Source organism: Macadamia integrifolia, unplaced genomic scaffold (genome assembly GCF_013358625.1).
Source record: "Macadamia integrifolia cultivar HAES 741 unplaced genomic scaffold, SCU_Mint_v3 scaffold572, whole genome shotgun sequence".
NCBI lineage: Eukaryota > Viridiplantae > Streptophyta > Magnoliopsida > Proteales > Proteaceae > Macadamia > Macadamia integrifolia.
Window position 1 is genome coordinate 65,066 of NW_024870490.1, and position 11,812 is coordinate 76,877.

At 37.3% G+C, this 11,812-nt stretch overlaps 1 protein-coding gene across 1 annotated transcript; it reads right to left on the reverse strand.

Moving 5' to 3' along the window:
- Positions 1-7,229: 7,229 nt before the first annotated feature.
- On the reverse strand, positions 7,230-8,715 carry LOC122069303 (AT-hook motif nuclear-localized protein 23-like). The gene has a single exon (XM_042633296.1). The coding sequence runs from the start codon at positions 8,371-8,373 to the stop codon at positions 7,537-7,539; it is 837 nt and encodes a 278-aa protein (XP_042489230.1). The 5' UTR covers positions 8,374-8,715; the 3' UTR covers positions 7,230-7,536.
- Between the last annotated feature and the right edge of the window lie 3,097 nt (positions 8,716-11,812).

The following is an 11,812-nucleotide window of genomic DNA, read 5'->3' on the forward strand; positions in this document are numbered from 1 at the left end:
AAGGGAGGGGTGGGGTGGGGGTGGGGGGGTAGACCAAGAAGTGTCCACAGCCAAGGCTATAGACATAATTTAACAAGAATACATGGTTGCATGTAGGTGTACCTGGTTGGTCATAAAGACGGGGTTTGATGAAAGTCCAATACGGAGGATTGGGATCATGCAAAAAGGGTGTGGAGTCGATACCTATGATTGTGGGCATAGGACCTGAGAGTGGGCCCGATTCTTAAGAAAAGGGCCCGAAAGTTGGTATGGTCCAGAGATTTAGGGTAAGAGTCAGGTTGTAGAATTGGAAAAGTGTTAGACACCTAATCTACCCGGTTCAACCGATCTTCCTACCAGTGCTTAAGAATGAATATTTTTCACAATTATTCCTATTTCGCATGCATGGCTGAATTATCAAGCTTATGTACATTAAATAAAACAACTATTTATGTACACTGAAACAAGGTTGATTAGACATCTACATTATACTTATAAATGAGGAGAGAGATTATACCTTAATTTGACCTCTGTTTTGGGTCAAGAAGGGTGGGCCCCAGATTGATACTGACTTTTCTCGTGGATTCTCTCGGTTCAGTTAAAAATCTATTGATGGTCATGCCAAAGGTGGATTTTTAGTTCAATAGTGTTTTTCATCTTTGTAGGATCCATTTTTTATATATGAAATTCTTTGCTGATCTTTAGCGGAAAAAAAGACTACTTCCTGTAAGACATATTAGCAAATATGGGCTTCCATCACATTTGAGGTCTATCAAAAGGCTTTTACCCTCTTGTCCCCTTGCTTTGATATTGTGAGAATCGGTTTATTGCTTCCTCCTAGGACAACCCAGTGCAATTTCCTCCCTCGAGTCTTCCCTTTGTTTGTTTGTTTTGTTGGCTGCTTTTGGGCTCTTATGTGGTTTATTTGTTTTGTTAAGCTTTTTTTCTAACAATTTTGTAGCCTTCTTAGGTGGCCTTTGTTGTGGGGCTTTCCTCCCTTCTTGTATCTTTTCCCCTCATTTCTATATAATATATTACTCGTTGATAAGAGAAAAAGTATTCCTATAATAGTAGGGGCCTCTCAGGTATGGAAACAAAATTTTTTTTATTATTTTATTATTTTTTATAATATGGAGATAAAAACAATGATCAAAGAGCCTTGTTCCATAAACAACTGATGATGATCCATACAAGACTCTCGCGATGATCATGTCAAATACACATCAAATATGAATGCTCCTGTCTATATACTTGAATTACATTCCAAGAAATATACAATGTGACAATTCTATAAACAATATGTCCGATATTATCCCTAGTTGTGGACATTTTAAGGTATGACCTAAGACAACACATCACACATAAAATAATAATGCAAATTGACAGGCTTAATCAAGGTTTGATGGACACATATATACAACAATGAATATTTCTATATATTTTAGGCGAAAATTCTCCCCAACCCTTTTTGTTGAATAAATAAATTCTCGAAGAGAAAGGTTGGCAAGAAAGCTGACTTACTGAAAAGACGGGGGAGGGGGGGGGGAGAAAAAAGCCATGTTAGCCCTATTAAACTCCCACTGCTGATTTTCTAGTTAGTTGCTTTGTTGGTGTCTTTGTCCTTAGATTTTACACATATCTTGTACTCCTACAAATTTTTTTTTTGTATTTTAGTAAGCTGACCTAATTTTAAATATTAAAAGAAGAAAAGGCTCCTTTCCCGTTTCATTAATTTTCATTTAATAGAAAACAACATTCTCTTTCTTCCAAACAAAAAATATATGACCTATTCTCCGTCTTGCAAACAAAAATATATTTTTGTGCATTAGTTCCATGAGCAAGTTATTCTTGTTGTGGTAGGTTTGAAAGATGTATACAAACCATTTTTTACAAGGATAAATAAAACAAAATTTCTGCATTAAATTATGGAAAAATAAAGGAATTGGAAGACATTATAGAAATCTGGCTTCCTTTCATTATCATATATTTGTGCCACATAGTTGAAACATTTGGCTGCTAAAAGAAAAATACAATGTGGAACACATGGATAAAGTCGTATGCTGCTCAAGAGTTTGTTTGTTAAAAAAATTGGGATATACATATATATATATATATATATATATTTATATATTTATAATGTTTAATTGCACAAATCGCTCAATTCATACTCTATAAACGTATAAGAAATGATAAAATATGATACAAATATGGAATGATATTTCATTTATTCATTTTTTTTTTTTTTGGTTAGAAATATTTCATTTAATCATTAGATATAGGGCCCGTTTGATAACATTTCAAGAAACGCGTTTCTGCCGTTTCTGTTTCCAGAAATAGCAGAAACGGAGTAAAAAGCGTTTGATAAAACTGTTCCGTTTCACTTATTTTCAGAAATAGAAATAGAAATTTTTACTTATTTATGGTTTAAGAAACGACCTAGGCGAAACAAGTTGAACTTGTTTCGCCGTTTCTAGAAACGACTTGTGGCCATTCTTTCATTGGTTACTATCGACTTCTAAAAAAATGACTTATCAAACACCTTCAATTCCGTTTCTGTTTCTAGAAACGGAAATTTATGTTTCTGCCGTTTCTTGAAACTGAAACGGCAGAAACGTTATCAAACGGGCCCATAGATTAAAGTAGTCCTAGCTACTACATGCAATTGGGGGGGGGGGGTAGAGCAAGAAGTGTCCACAGCCAAGGCTATAGACATAATTTAACAAGAACTAATTGGAAATTGTAATATCTTTCCTTGCAAATTAATTAATATAATAGGGCACATTCAATATCAGCATTTGATTAGAATGTTTTATTTCTATTGCATTTTCTGTACGAACTTGCTGTGGAGCTCACTTTATCCTAAGAAAAAGATTCGGTAATGGTGGCTTCTACATTGGGCCTAGTCCCATGCCATCAAGACCACTGAACTAAAGTACATATGGAATCTTGCTTCTCTAAAAGGAGTGGCCCAAATCTCCAAGAGGTACTCAATATTAGCAGAAGACAAGCATCATGGAACCCTAGATAGCCTTGTGATCCCACTTCTTCTTCTTCTTTATAATTTAGCTTAAACTGAAAGAACCCCTCCTCCAGCTCACCCCAAAATAATAAAAAAACCCTCATATTTTAACTGAAATGGGAACTTACACCTATGATTTTAGGGTGAACTAGTTCATGTCTAAATAATTTGAGTTCAAAGATGGATTTTAAATACATGGTTTGGGTAAGATTGAGTAGGAAGAAGGTGAGATATTTTCACCATTTGCCTAAGATCAAGGTAGAGAATTAAAGGCACCAAGGAGATGAATTCTCGTAGCTGAAATTTCATTATGATAAATCAATACCACAATGGCTTATCTGATGGATACCTAACATTTTAATCTACCTCAAAAAATTTATAATGAAACTATATTTACAAATGATATGGTCACTATTTGAATGTGTAATTGGAAAAGTGTTAAGGTCACCATGGATTCCATCAATGTAGTTGACTGAGAAAGCAATGAGAGAAATTTTGAAGAACACTTGGGCTGATTCACAGTGTTTTGCATTGCTTGCAACTAGCAAGTAATTGTAGGGTTCAGGTTTCTTTTTTAAATGTAAAGGCGAGGACCGCATCTAGAATCGATGCCTGAGAGTTTTGGCCAAACTATCTATGAGCTTATGCAAAGAAAAAGTTCTATTAGTTACTGTATATTACTCGGCGAAAGCATAATTGTGACCCCATTAGTGACATTTTATGACTGATTACTGCTCTTATATTAATATTAGTTGATCTTCATTGGAGGAATAACACTTAACACTCCCTGACATGCCTTTGCACCAAAGATCTCGCATGTTGGGAACTAAAAGGCATTGGGCTGATGGAAAAATCAATTACGTATTGCATTGTCTATTAGCCTGCTGGAGTAGTGTTCTCCAACAAAATCTTGGTGAACCCTAATCCCATACTTGGTAGATCTCATCAAAACAAGGACATCACACCTCTTGGATTTGGTCATTTGATCAGAAATAGGTTTGCTATTGGTCCTACCTTTGGGTAATCTTATTTATATCAATCTCTATAGGTTAGAACCCATAAGTTTGTTTTGGGTTGCACTATCCTGGAGTTGGCCTATTAAATCAATAATTTAGGTTGTTGTTGAGTCAGTGGTTATCTTGTCTCAAGTGGTTATACCATTCATTCATAATGTAATCTGGACAATAGAATAATTTATTCATATACATCTTTCAAATTGGAAATGTCCCATTGATCATAAAAAAAAATTAGATGTTCACTTAGCCATATGCTTGCATTGTATTATATATAGTGCCCTAACTACTGCTGCTGATTGCATCGAAGTCAGCCAATTTATAGTGCAACAAAAGTGAAGGTTCACACTTGCACTATGGAAAATGCAAATATGATCTGAAGAAGAAGTTGTTACAACTGGAAGGGTAAGAGAATTACATGATCAATCATTCCATTATCAGTCAAATTCAAGAGTCTAATGGCAATGGTTATCAATGCAAGTGCTTACAGCATCAATACGGATATAAAAACACAGACTGTGAAGATGAATGGAACTATAGACCCTCAAAAATTAAGTTTTTATCCATAAGAACCTTCACAAACATGCTAAGATCATTGACACTAGACAAGATCAAAAGAGCAAAACAAAGAAAAGGTTAAAGAAGTGGATTTTTTTATTTTTTATTTTTGGATTGGCAAAACCAGAGATGAAGGCAGAAACATGCCAAGGTCTATTTCCTTAGCAAAGGATGGGAAGAAAATTTGGAAGTGGAACTGAAAGTTTAGGAGAAAAATGTCCCTTCCATAATCCACTATGTTTATGCGCCACAACTGCTTAGTGATGAAAACCAAAATGCTTGCACTATAATGTAGATATGCACTTATGAGCATGATCCAACAATTTAACTTAGCTTTGATGAGTTTCTCCTGTGATCATTAATTTATTTATTGGAACAAAAACTTGCTGTAGTTAATCTACAAACTCAGTTTCCTCTACACCAGCAAAAACTCTAGTTTTGATCATCTTTAATTTGTGCTATCAAATTATTTGATGATATCAGGACTGAAGTTGCAAATCAGCACTTAAAACAGTTTATGGTTTCTGAATCCAATTTATGGTATGAACACATATGCACCCATCTCATTATCACATGATCATTCTGCACAACTGTGAAGGTATATATGAGTGAGAGATAAAATCATGCCTCAATTTTTGTATATACAAGCAGATGGGCAGGAGCATGAATATGTAACTCTTGTGTATATGAAAACCTGCCATCATGGTTAATATGTGTATTTGAAAAATTGCTCATTTTTCTTTTCCAAATAGAGAACAATGTCTATTTTAATATTTTATCAGTTATCATTATATGATGGCAAACTAGGATCTTTATTTTCTAATAACAAAAGCATGAAACTAAATTACCTCACTAAGCATAGATACTAATGTTGGTGATGATAATTATTATGAAATGAATGGTGTGCTCTATTCTTTTCTTTTTGTTTTTCTCAGGTTATCATATGTCAGTTCCAATGGATCAATGGAATAAAATAACCAAGAGGACAAAACACAGCAAGATTATTTGAATTTTCTTCACTGCTTTATCCAATTTTGGTAGGTAAGTATTAGTTGAAGTAGGATTGAAACTTGTAATCAGGATGAATTCATCCTAAGAAGAGTATTCCAAAGACCAACTTGAGCTTTTGAAGAGATTTCCATAAGTGGATATGAAAGTGGAACTCATCTGTGATGAAAAATATTTCTCTTTGGTTTCTGATGTCTTCTTAGAGGTGATACATCTCTACTATATTTGTTTTCCCAAAAAGTTAACAATAATAAACAGAAGAAAAATAAGTAAATTTTCTTATATTGCACTATCTGACTCAGTTTCAAACCATATTGAGTTCGTATGCGCTGTACAAGGTAATCTCAAGCTGCTATCTTAATTGCAATGATTGAGGAAAATTGACACAAATTTGGCATAGAAACTGTCAGTCCAATTGTGTCAAAAGCAAGGAAAAAGAAAAAAAGAAAGACTGAGTTATATGAATTCAAAATTTGCTTAGAGTTTGTTTTCTGAATACTGAAGTACAAATGTGGTGGAGAAACAAGTTAAATCATCTATGGAGCTTATAGAGACTAGAGAGTGACAATGGTTTCCTTTTCCAGTGTTGCTTGGAGATGCACAGAGAAACAGGCATCCCACTGAGTACTTGCAATTCAGAAGTAGGCTTCAAGTTTTGGGATCATTATATATAAACACAAATTAATGTGGCATATAATATCAATCCATCCTTTTAGTTCTAAATTTTCTTTAGTGGCTAAGGTCAAGAACCATTCAAAGATGAAAAAAAAAAAAAAAAGGGAGAAGTTACATATAAATGATTAGCTAGCAAGCTACAAATACCACATATAAGCATTATATTATGAATTGATGAACATGGATATGGGGCTAAGAAATACTAATAAACCCATTATCTCCATATGATCACACTTCCCTATGGAAGTATTGGAGATGCGGAGGTATGAAACTACATGAAGGGAGTCAAGACAAAAAAAGGAGGAAGATTATTGACATATAAACAGACCTGCACTATTAGAAACTTAAGTTTCCAAAGCTCCTCATCGAGAAGCTCTTCAACCAAATAAATGCTTAGAAACTGAAACCCATATGATGCAAGTGGCTAAGATGCTTAGCTCTAAGACATAGCTCTACAATATAAAAAAGGAATTACTATACTTTAAAAGCAAAACAAATCTTTATAAACTATGGAATTAAAAAAATTATGATCTATACAAGTGCCTTCTTAATTTATTCTGTAGTATTTTAGTGTCACTGCTTGCCAAAAAAAGTAGCTTGTGGATTCAATGAGAGAGAGAGAGAGAGAGAGAGAGAGAGAGATTATGTTGATCAGAGCAAACCACTTCCTAGTTCCTTCCCAGATGTTTTGAAGATGCATCTTTTATATTTCTTCCTTGTTATTTTCATTTTATAATAATTTCAAAAAAAAAAATTTAATTTAGAGAAAACAGAAAAAAAATAAAAATAAAAATTAGAGATATGAATATTCTAAAAATAGAAATTATTTTATGGCTTCACCACTAACTGTTACTAATTAATCAGCACTAATAGTAGTGCTTAGAAGAGTAGCAGCAGTTGTAGCAGTTAAAAGTGGCAGGAAGTCAGCAGATAATTGCCATAGGAGACATAAATATCCAGAACATCACAAACCCAAATTCATAAATCCTCAAACCCATTTGCTTACTAAGAAGATTAAGGGTTCCCATAAAGATCATGAAGAAACAACAACAATTAACAACCAGAGAGGATTTCCATAAAAATCAAAACCAAAAAAAACAAGTACTGAAGAAGAAGAAGAAGAAGAAAAGAAAAAACTAAATTTTACATGAAGAGGTGTTGTAATGAGATGAGTTGATGATCCATGAATTTGGTCTGACCTGACCTGACCTGACCTGACCTGACCTTTCCTTTCTTATGATCTTGCTTTCTAATCTCTACTCAGCATTCTTGGATTCCAGTTGGTTAGTACTGAGGCCGCACACCTCCGTTACCTGCCCAACCGTCAACCGGTAAATTCCCCATATTGAGCGGCAAATTGAAGAATGGAAGCCCTGAAGACGGATCCGGAAACGGGTTGATGATACCACCACCACCACCACCTGAAGACTGTGAAACCGGTGGTTGTATTTGAAGCGTCGCCTCCTCTTCTTCTAACGGTAACCTCTCATAAGCCACGTTAGTGAACGAAGCTGCTATTACAATAACCGGTCCAGCTGCAATCAACGCACCCACCACACTCCCTCCAACTACCTGACCTTGCCCTCCGGCCAAAAATATAGTCAAACTAGTTGCACCCGGTGGCGCCGGTGGTGGCAAGAAAGAACCCGATAACGACAATATCTCAAACCGCCCGTGCAACGTCACGATCGCACCCCCAGCCGCCGCCGGTTGTCTCAAACTTACATTAGTAACAGTTCCACTTCCACTCAATATACAGATCCCACGCTGCCGGCGTCTAGCATAAGTCGCCACGCAATCGAACACATCACAACCGTTACCGACTTCCAAGATATGAGCTCTAAGAGTGTTTGCACTTTCTCTGGTTATAATTACCGGCGGTTTCGGCTTGTTCTTTGAACCAGGTGGTCGGCCTCTGGGTCGACGAGCTACGAGGTCACCTGGACCTGAGTTGGCGGAGACAAGCTCGAGTCCTTGGTGATGGGTTGTATCGTCACGATCACCGGAGTAGTGATCTCTGTTGTTTTCATCGTCGGAATCTTGTTGCATCTGCAAGTGCAATTCTGGTCGGTGAAGTTGATGAACATAACGAGATGCTGTTCCTAAATCTAAACCCGCCATGCCCACATCAAAAGAAACCCAGAAAAAATAAGTAAAAATATATATAAATTAATTAACAAGTAATAATTAATAAAGAAAGGAAGGATTGAAATAGGAGATGAAGATAGAGAGATTGGATTGGGTTTTTTCTTTCTTTCTTTTTTTATATTGGAAGGTGGAGAGAGGATTAAAGAAAGAGAAGAAAAGAGAGCTCCAGAACTCGAAACCCTACACAGAATAGAAAAAAATGAAGATCGAGCGCAGAGAAAGGGAAGGGAAGGGAGGAAGGAAGACGAGGAAGATCATAAAGAAGCAAACCCAGCACCAGCAGCCATTCTCTCTCCTCTCTTTTATTTTATAGTTTTTTTTTTTTTTTTAGGATACACAGAGAAAGAGAGAGAGTTGTAGTAAGAGTGTGTTTGGGACTTTGGGTGGTTTAGGATCTAAACCATGGTTAAGGAAGTTGACTAGGTTGGGTTAAAGGGATGGATTGAAACCGTTGGATGAGAATCTACCTGATTATGTCATCAAAGTTGTTTTTGATTGGCCCCGTAGTCTACGTTGTCTTCTTAAGATTTGAAAAAAGTTAAGGAAATGCGAAAATGAGGGGAAGGGACAAGTGGGATGGAGTTGGTGGAGCTGCGGCGTGTGGGCCCATTATTTGTCGTCTGCCCCCAACCTGGACCGGGCCACCTAGGCCCACTATGGTCCACCTTGGCCTTCTCATCCATTACTCTGTGTTTGCTTTGCCTTTCAGCCGCAGCCGCCTTCTTTGTCCTTTGACTTGGCTCGGCTTCCATCATCCTTACTCTCTCATAAATTTGGGGGATTGTTTGGTTGCAGCTACTGTTCTGCTCCTTAATGATTATTCTAATGGACCAAATGAGACCTGTTTAGGGGTTAGGGTTGATTGATCTAATCCGGTTTCGAACCAGATGGGAATGGGACCTCGATCCTCTTTAGTGCATATTCGACGATTGAGAGACACTTGATATGGGTTGTGTACTGGTCACTGCCAGCCAAGGGATCTGGGTCCGGTAAGTATATATGATAAGGAAAGTGGTGAAACTCATCAGCCCAAAATGATGAACACATTAATTTCCAACCTTATTTTATAAAAAAAAAAAAAAACATTGCTTCATATATATTGGGTTTTCTATCAATTAAAACAGATTAAGATTTTTTTTTTTTAATTCCAAGTCAAAAGGTACAAATTTATTTTTTCATAGTGAATACCCAATTAAACATAAAACATCAGCAATTTTAAAAGAAGATATATATAAACCTTATAATCATAATAAAATATATACTTTACCATATATTTTTCTTCTCATTCTTTTGGGGGTTGTTAAACAATTCTAAGGTAAAGAAGAATGGAAAACAAATGGCTGTGAAGTAGTAGTCTCAAAAGCAAGACCAATAGATTAGAGAGAAACGAATTCATAGAGGTTAGTTAGATGGAACACAAAGTAGAAGCCCTCATCAAAGGTCACATAATAAGAAAGAGAGGATAGATTACCTTTCGCTTGACTATGACTTACCTAACCCAAGAGAATTAAACATAGTAGAAACTAATTAAAAAATTTTTAAAATTAAATAAAGAGAAGAAAATGATATTTAACGTTTGTCTATCACCAATATTGATGATGACGATGAATCAAGAGTGTTAGAATATGGTTGGGAGGATTGGTGTGGGCCCCACTTTCTATCATAATCTGGTTCAGATGTATTGATTGTTTGGCCCAAAATTAACTTCTAATTTTGTTTATTAAAGAGAGAGAGAGGACCCCAATCAGGACAATGTGGGAAGACCTTCAGGTTCATGAGAACATCTCAATCTAAAACGTCAAATCCAATCCTTGTGGATCCATGTAACAATCTCCTTCTTCTTCATCCGTTCTTCAACTCTGACTCAGAGAGAGAGAGAGAGAGAGAGAGAGAGAGAGAGAGGAATTGGGCGTTTGAAAGGACCATTTCAAGGTACATAAGAATTTGACGAAAATGTCCTTGGATAAAATTAATCTGACCCTGGAGAGGTAGGTCCCTTACTCCATAGGATGAAACTCGAGTACCCCCTTAATGTCCCTGCAGGGCCTTACAGTTACGGAAGGTACGTACATTATCACCCCATATCTCTCTCTCTCTCTCTCTGATCAGAATCTCAGAGAGTCAGTCAAACATTCACATCATCCTGTCGCATCTATCCAGGTCTTATATATATATTTGTCAGTTTACTCATCAACACACTGAGAACTGTTTACATGAGGTCATTTTCGTAAATTTAATGTTCTTGGACTTGGGCTTAATTCAACTCGTGAGGGGAGGGTCAAATGGTCAAATTGATGGGATGGGATAAATCTGATCCAATCTGAGAAAATTGGACCGTGGACGAATTGAATTATGCCTTGCAGGGTGGTTATGGTACAGAACTGATCATGTATGGACAGGATCATCTCACAAGCTGTGTGGGTCCCACATAGCTTGAATATCCAAGGGCTATCCTCTCAAGGTCTACTAGTAGGTGGGGCAGTAGCTTTGTACGTAGTAGCTAGATGATAGATGAGGAAGAGAGAGACAGAGAGAGAGAGAGAGGGGTTCAGAATCCTAGGCAAAGTACTCCATCTGCAGGTGAAGAAAAGAGCAACGAGGACAGAGGGCGGGGGAGGGGTGGGGAGAGAAGAAGAGAGAAGATCGGAAACCCATAAACTAAACATCATCAAAGCTCTGAAACCACTTCTTCTTGAATTCATTGCATTCAATCATAGTAATGGTGGTGGTTCTGTCATTTGCGAACTCCCACGAACAAAACTACCAGCGAGAAAGACGGATCGAATCACATCAGATCGGGACGATACAACCAAATTAACCTCAACGACCCGAGCAAGAGTCCAGACTCCAGACTCGACAATGGACTCTCTCTCTCTCTCTCTCACAGGCTGTGAGGATGTGAGCTGGCTAAGGTGCAAGTTGGGAGCGAAGGCGGAGGGAGAAGAGAGATGGGGAGGGGAGGGAGATCACGTGCGGGTGATGGGAGTCGTAAAGAAAACCAAAGCGCACCGTATAGCTGTCGGCCACGAGGCAGCAGTCGCTTTCATTGGGAATTGGTCAAACATCTCTACCTCTCTTTGACTCTCCCTCTTTCCTTTGCGTTTGCCCATAAAACCCGCCCCCTCTCTCACTCTCTCTCTACTTAAATTGTGTGTAATTTATTGCGTTAACACACAACGTGGGCAGGGTAGGCAGGAGTAGAGAATAGGGCTCCAATTAGTATGGCCAAGACCAGGGCCAGCCGGCCAGAACTCAGGAGGTTGCTCTCTCTCTCTCTCTACTTAAATTGTGTGCGAGGGACGCATGTGGATAGAGGGGTCTGGGGAGGGTTTTTTGTGTTTCTTGTCTCTGCCTTTTGGTTTAAACTATTTTCCTTTTAACTCTGCTTATAAAGGCTAGACCTAGATTATTG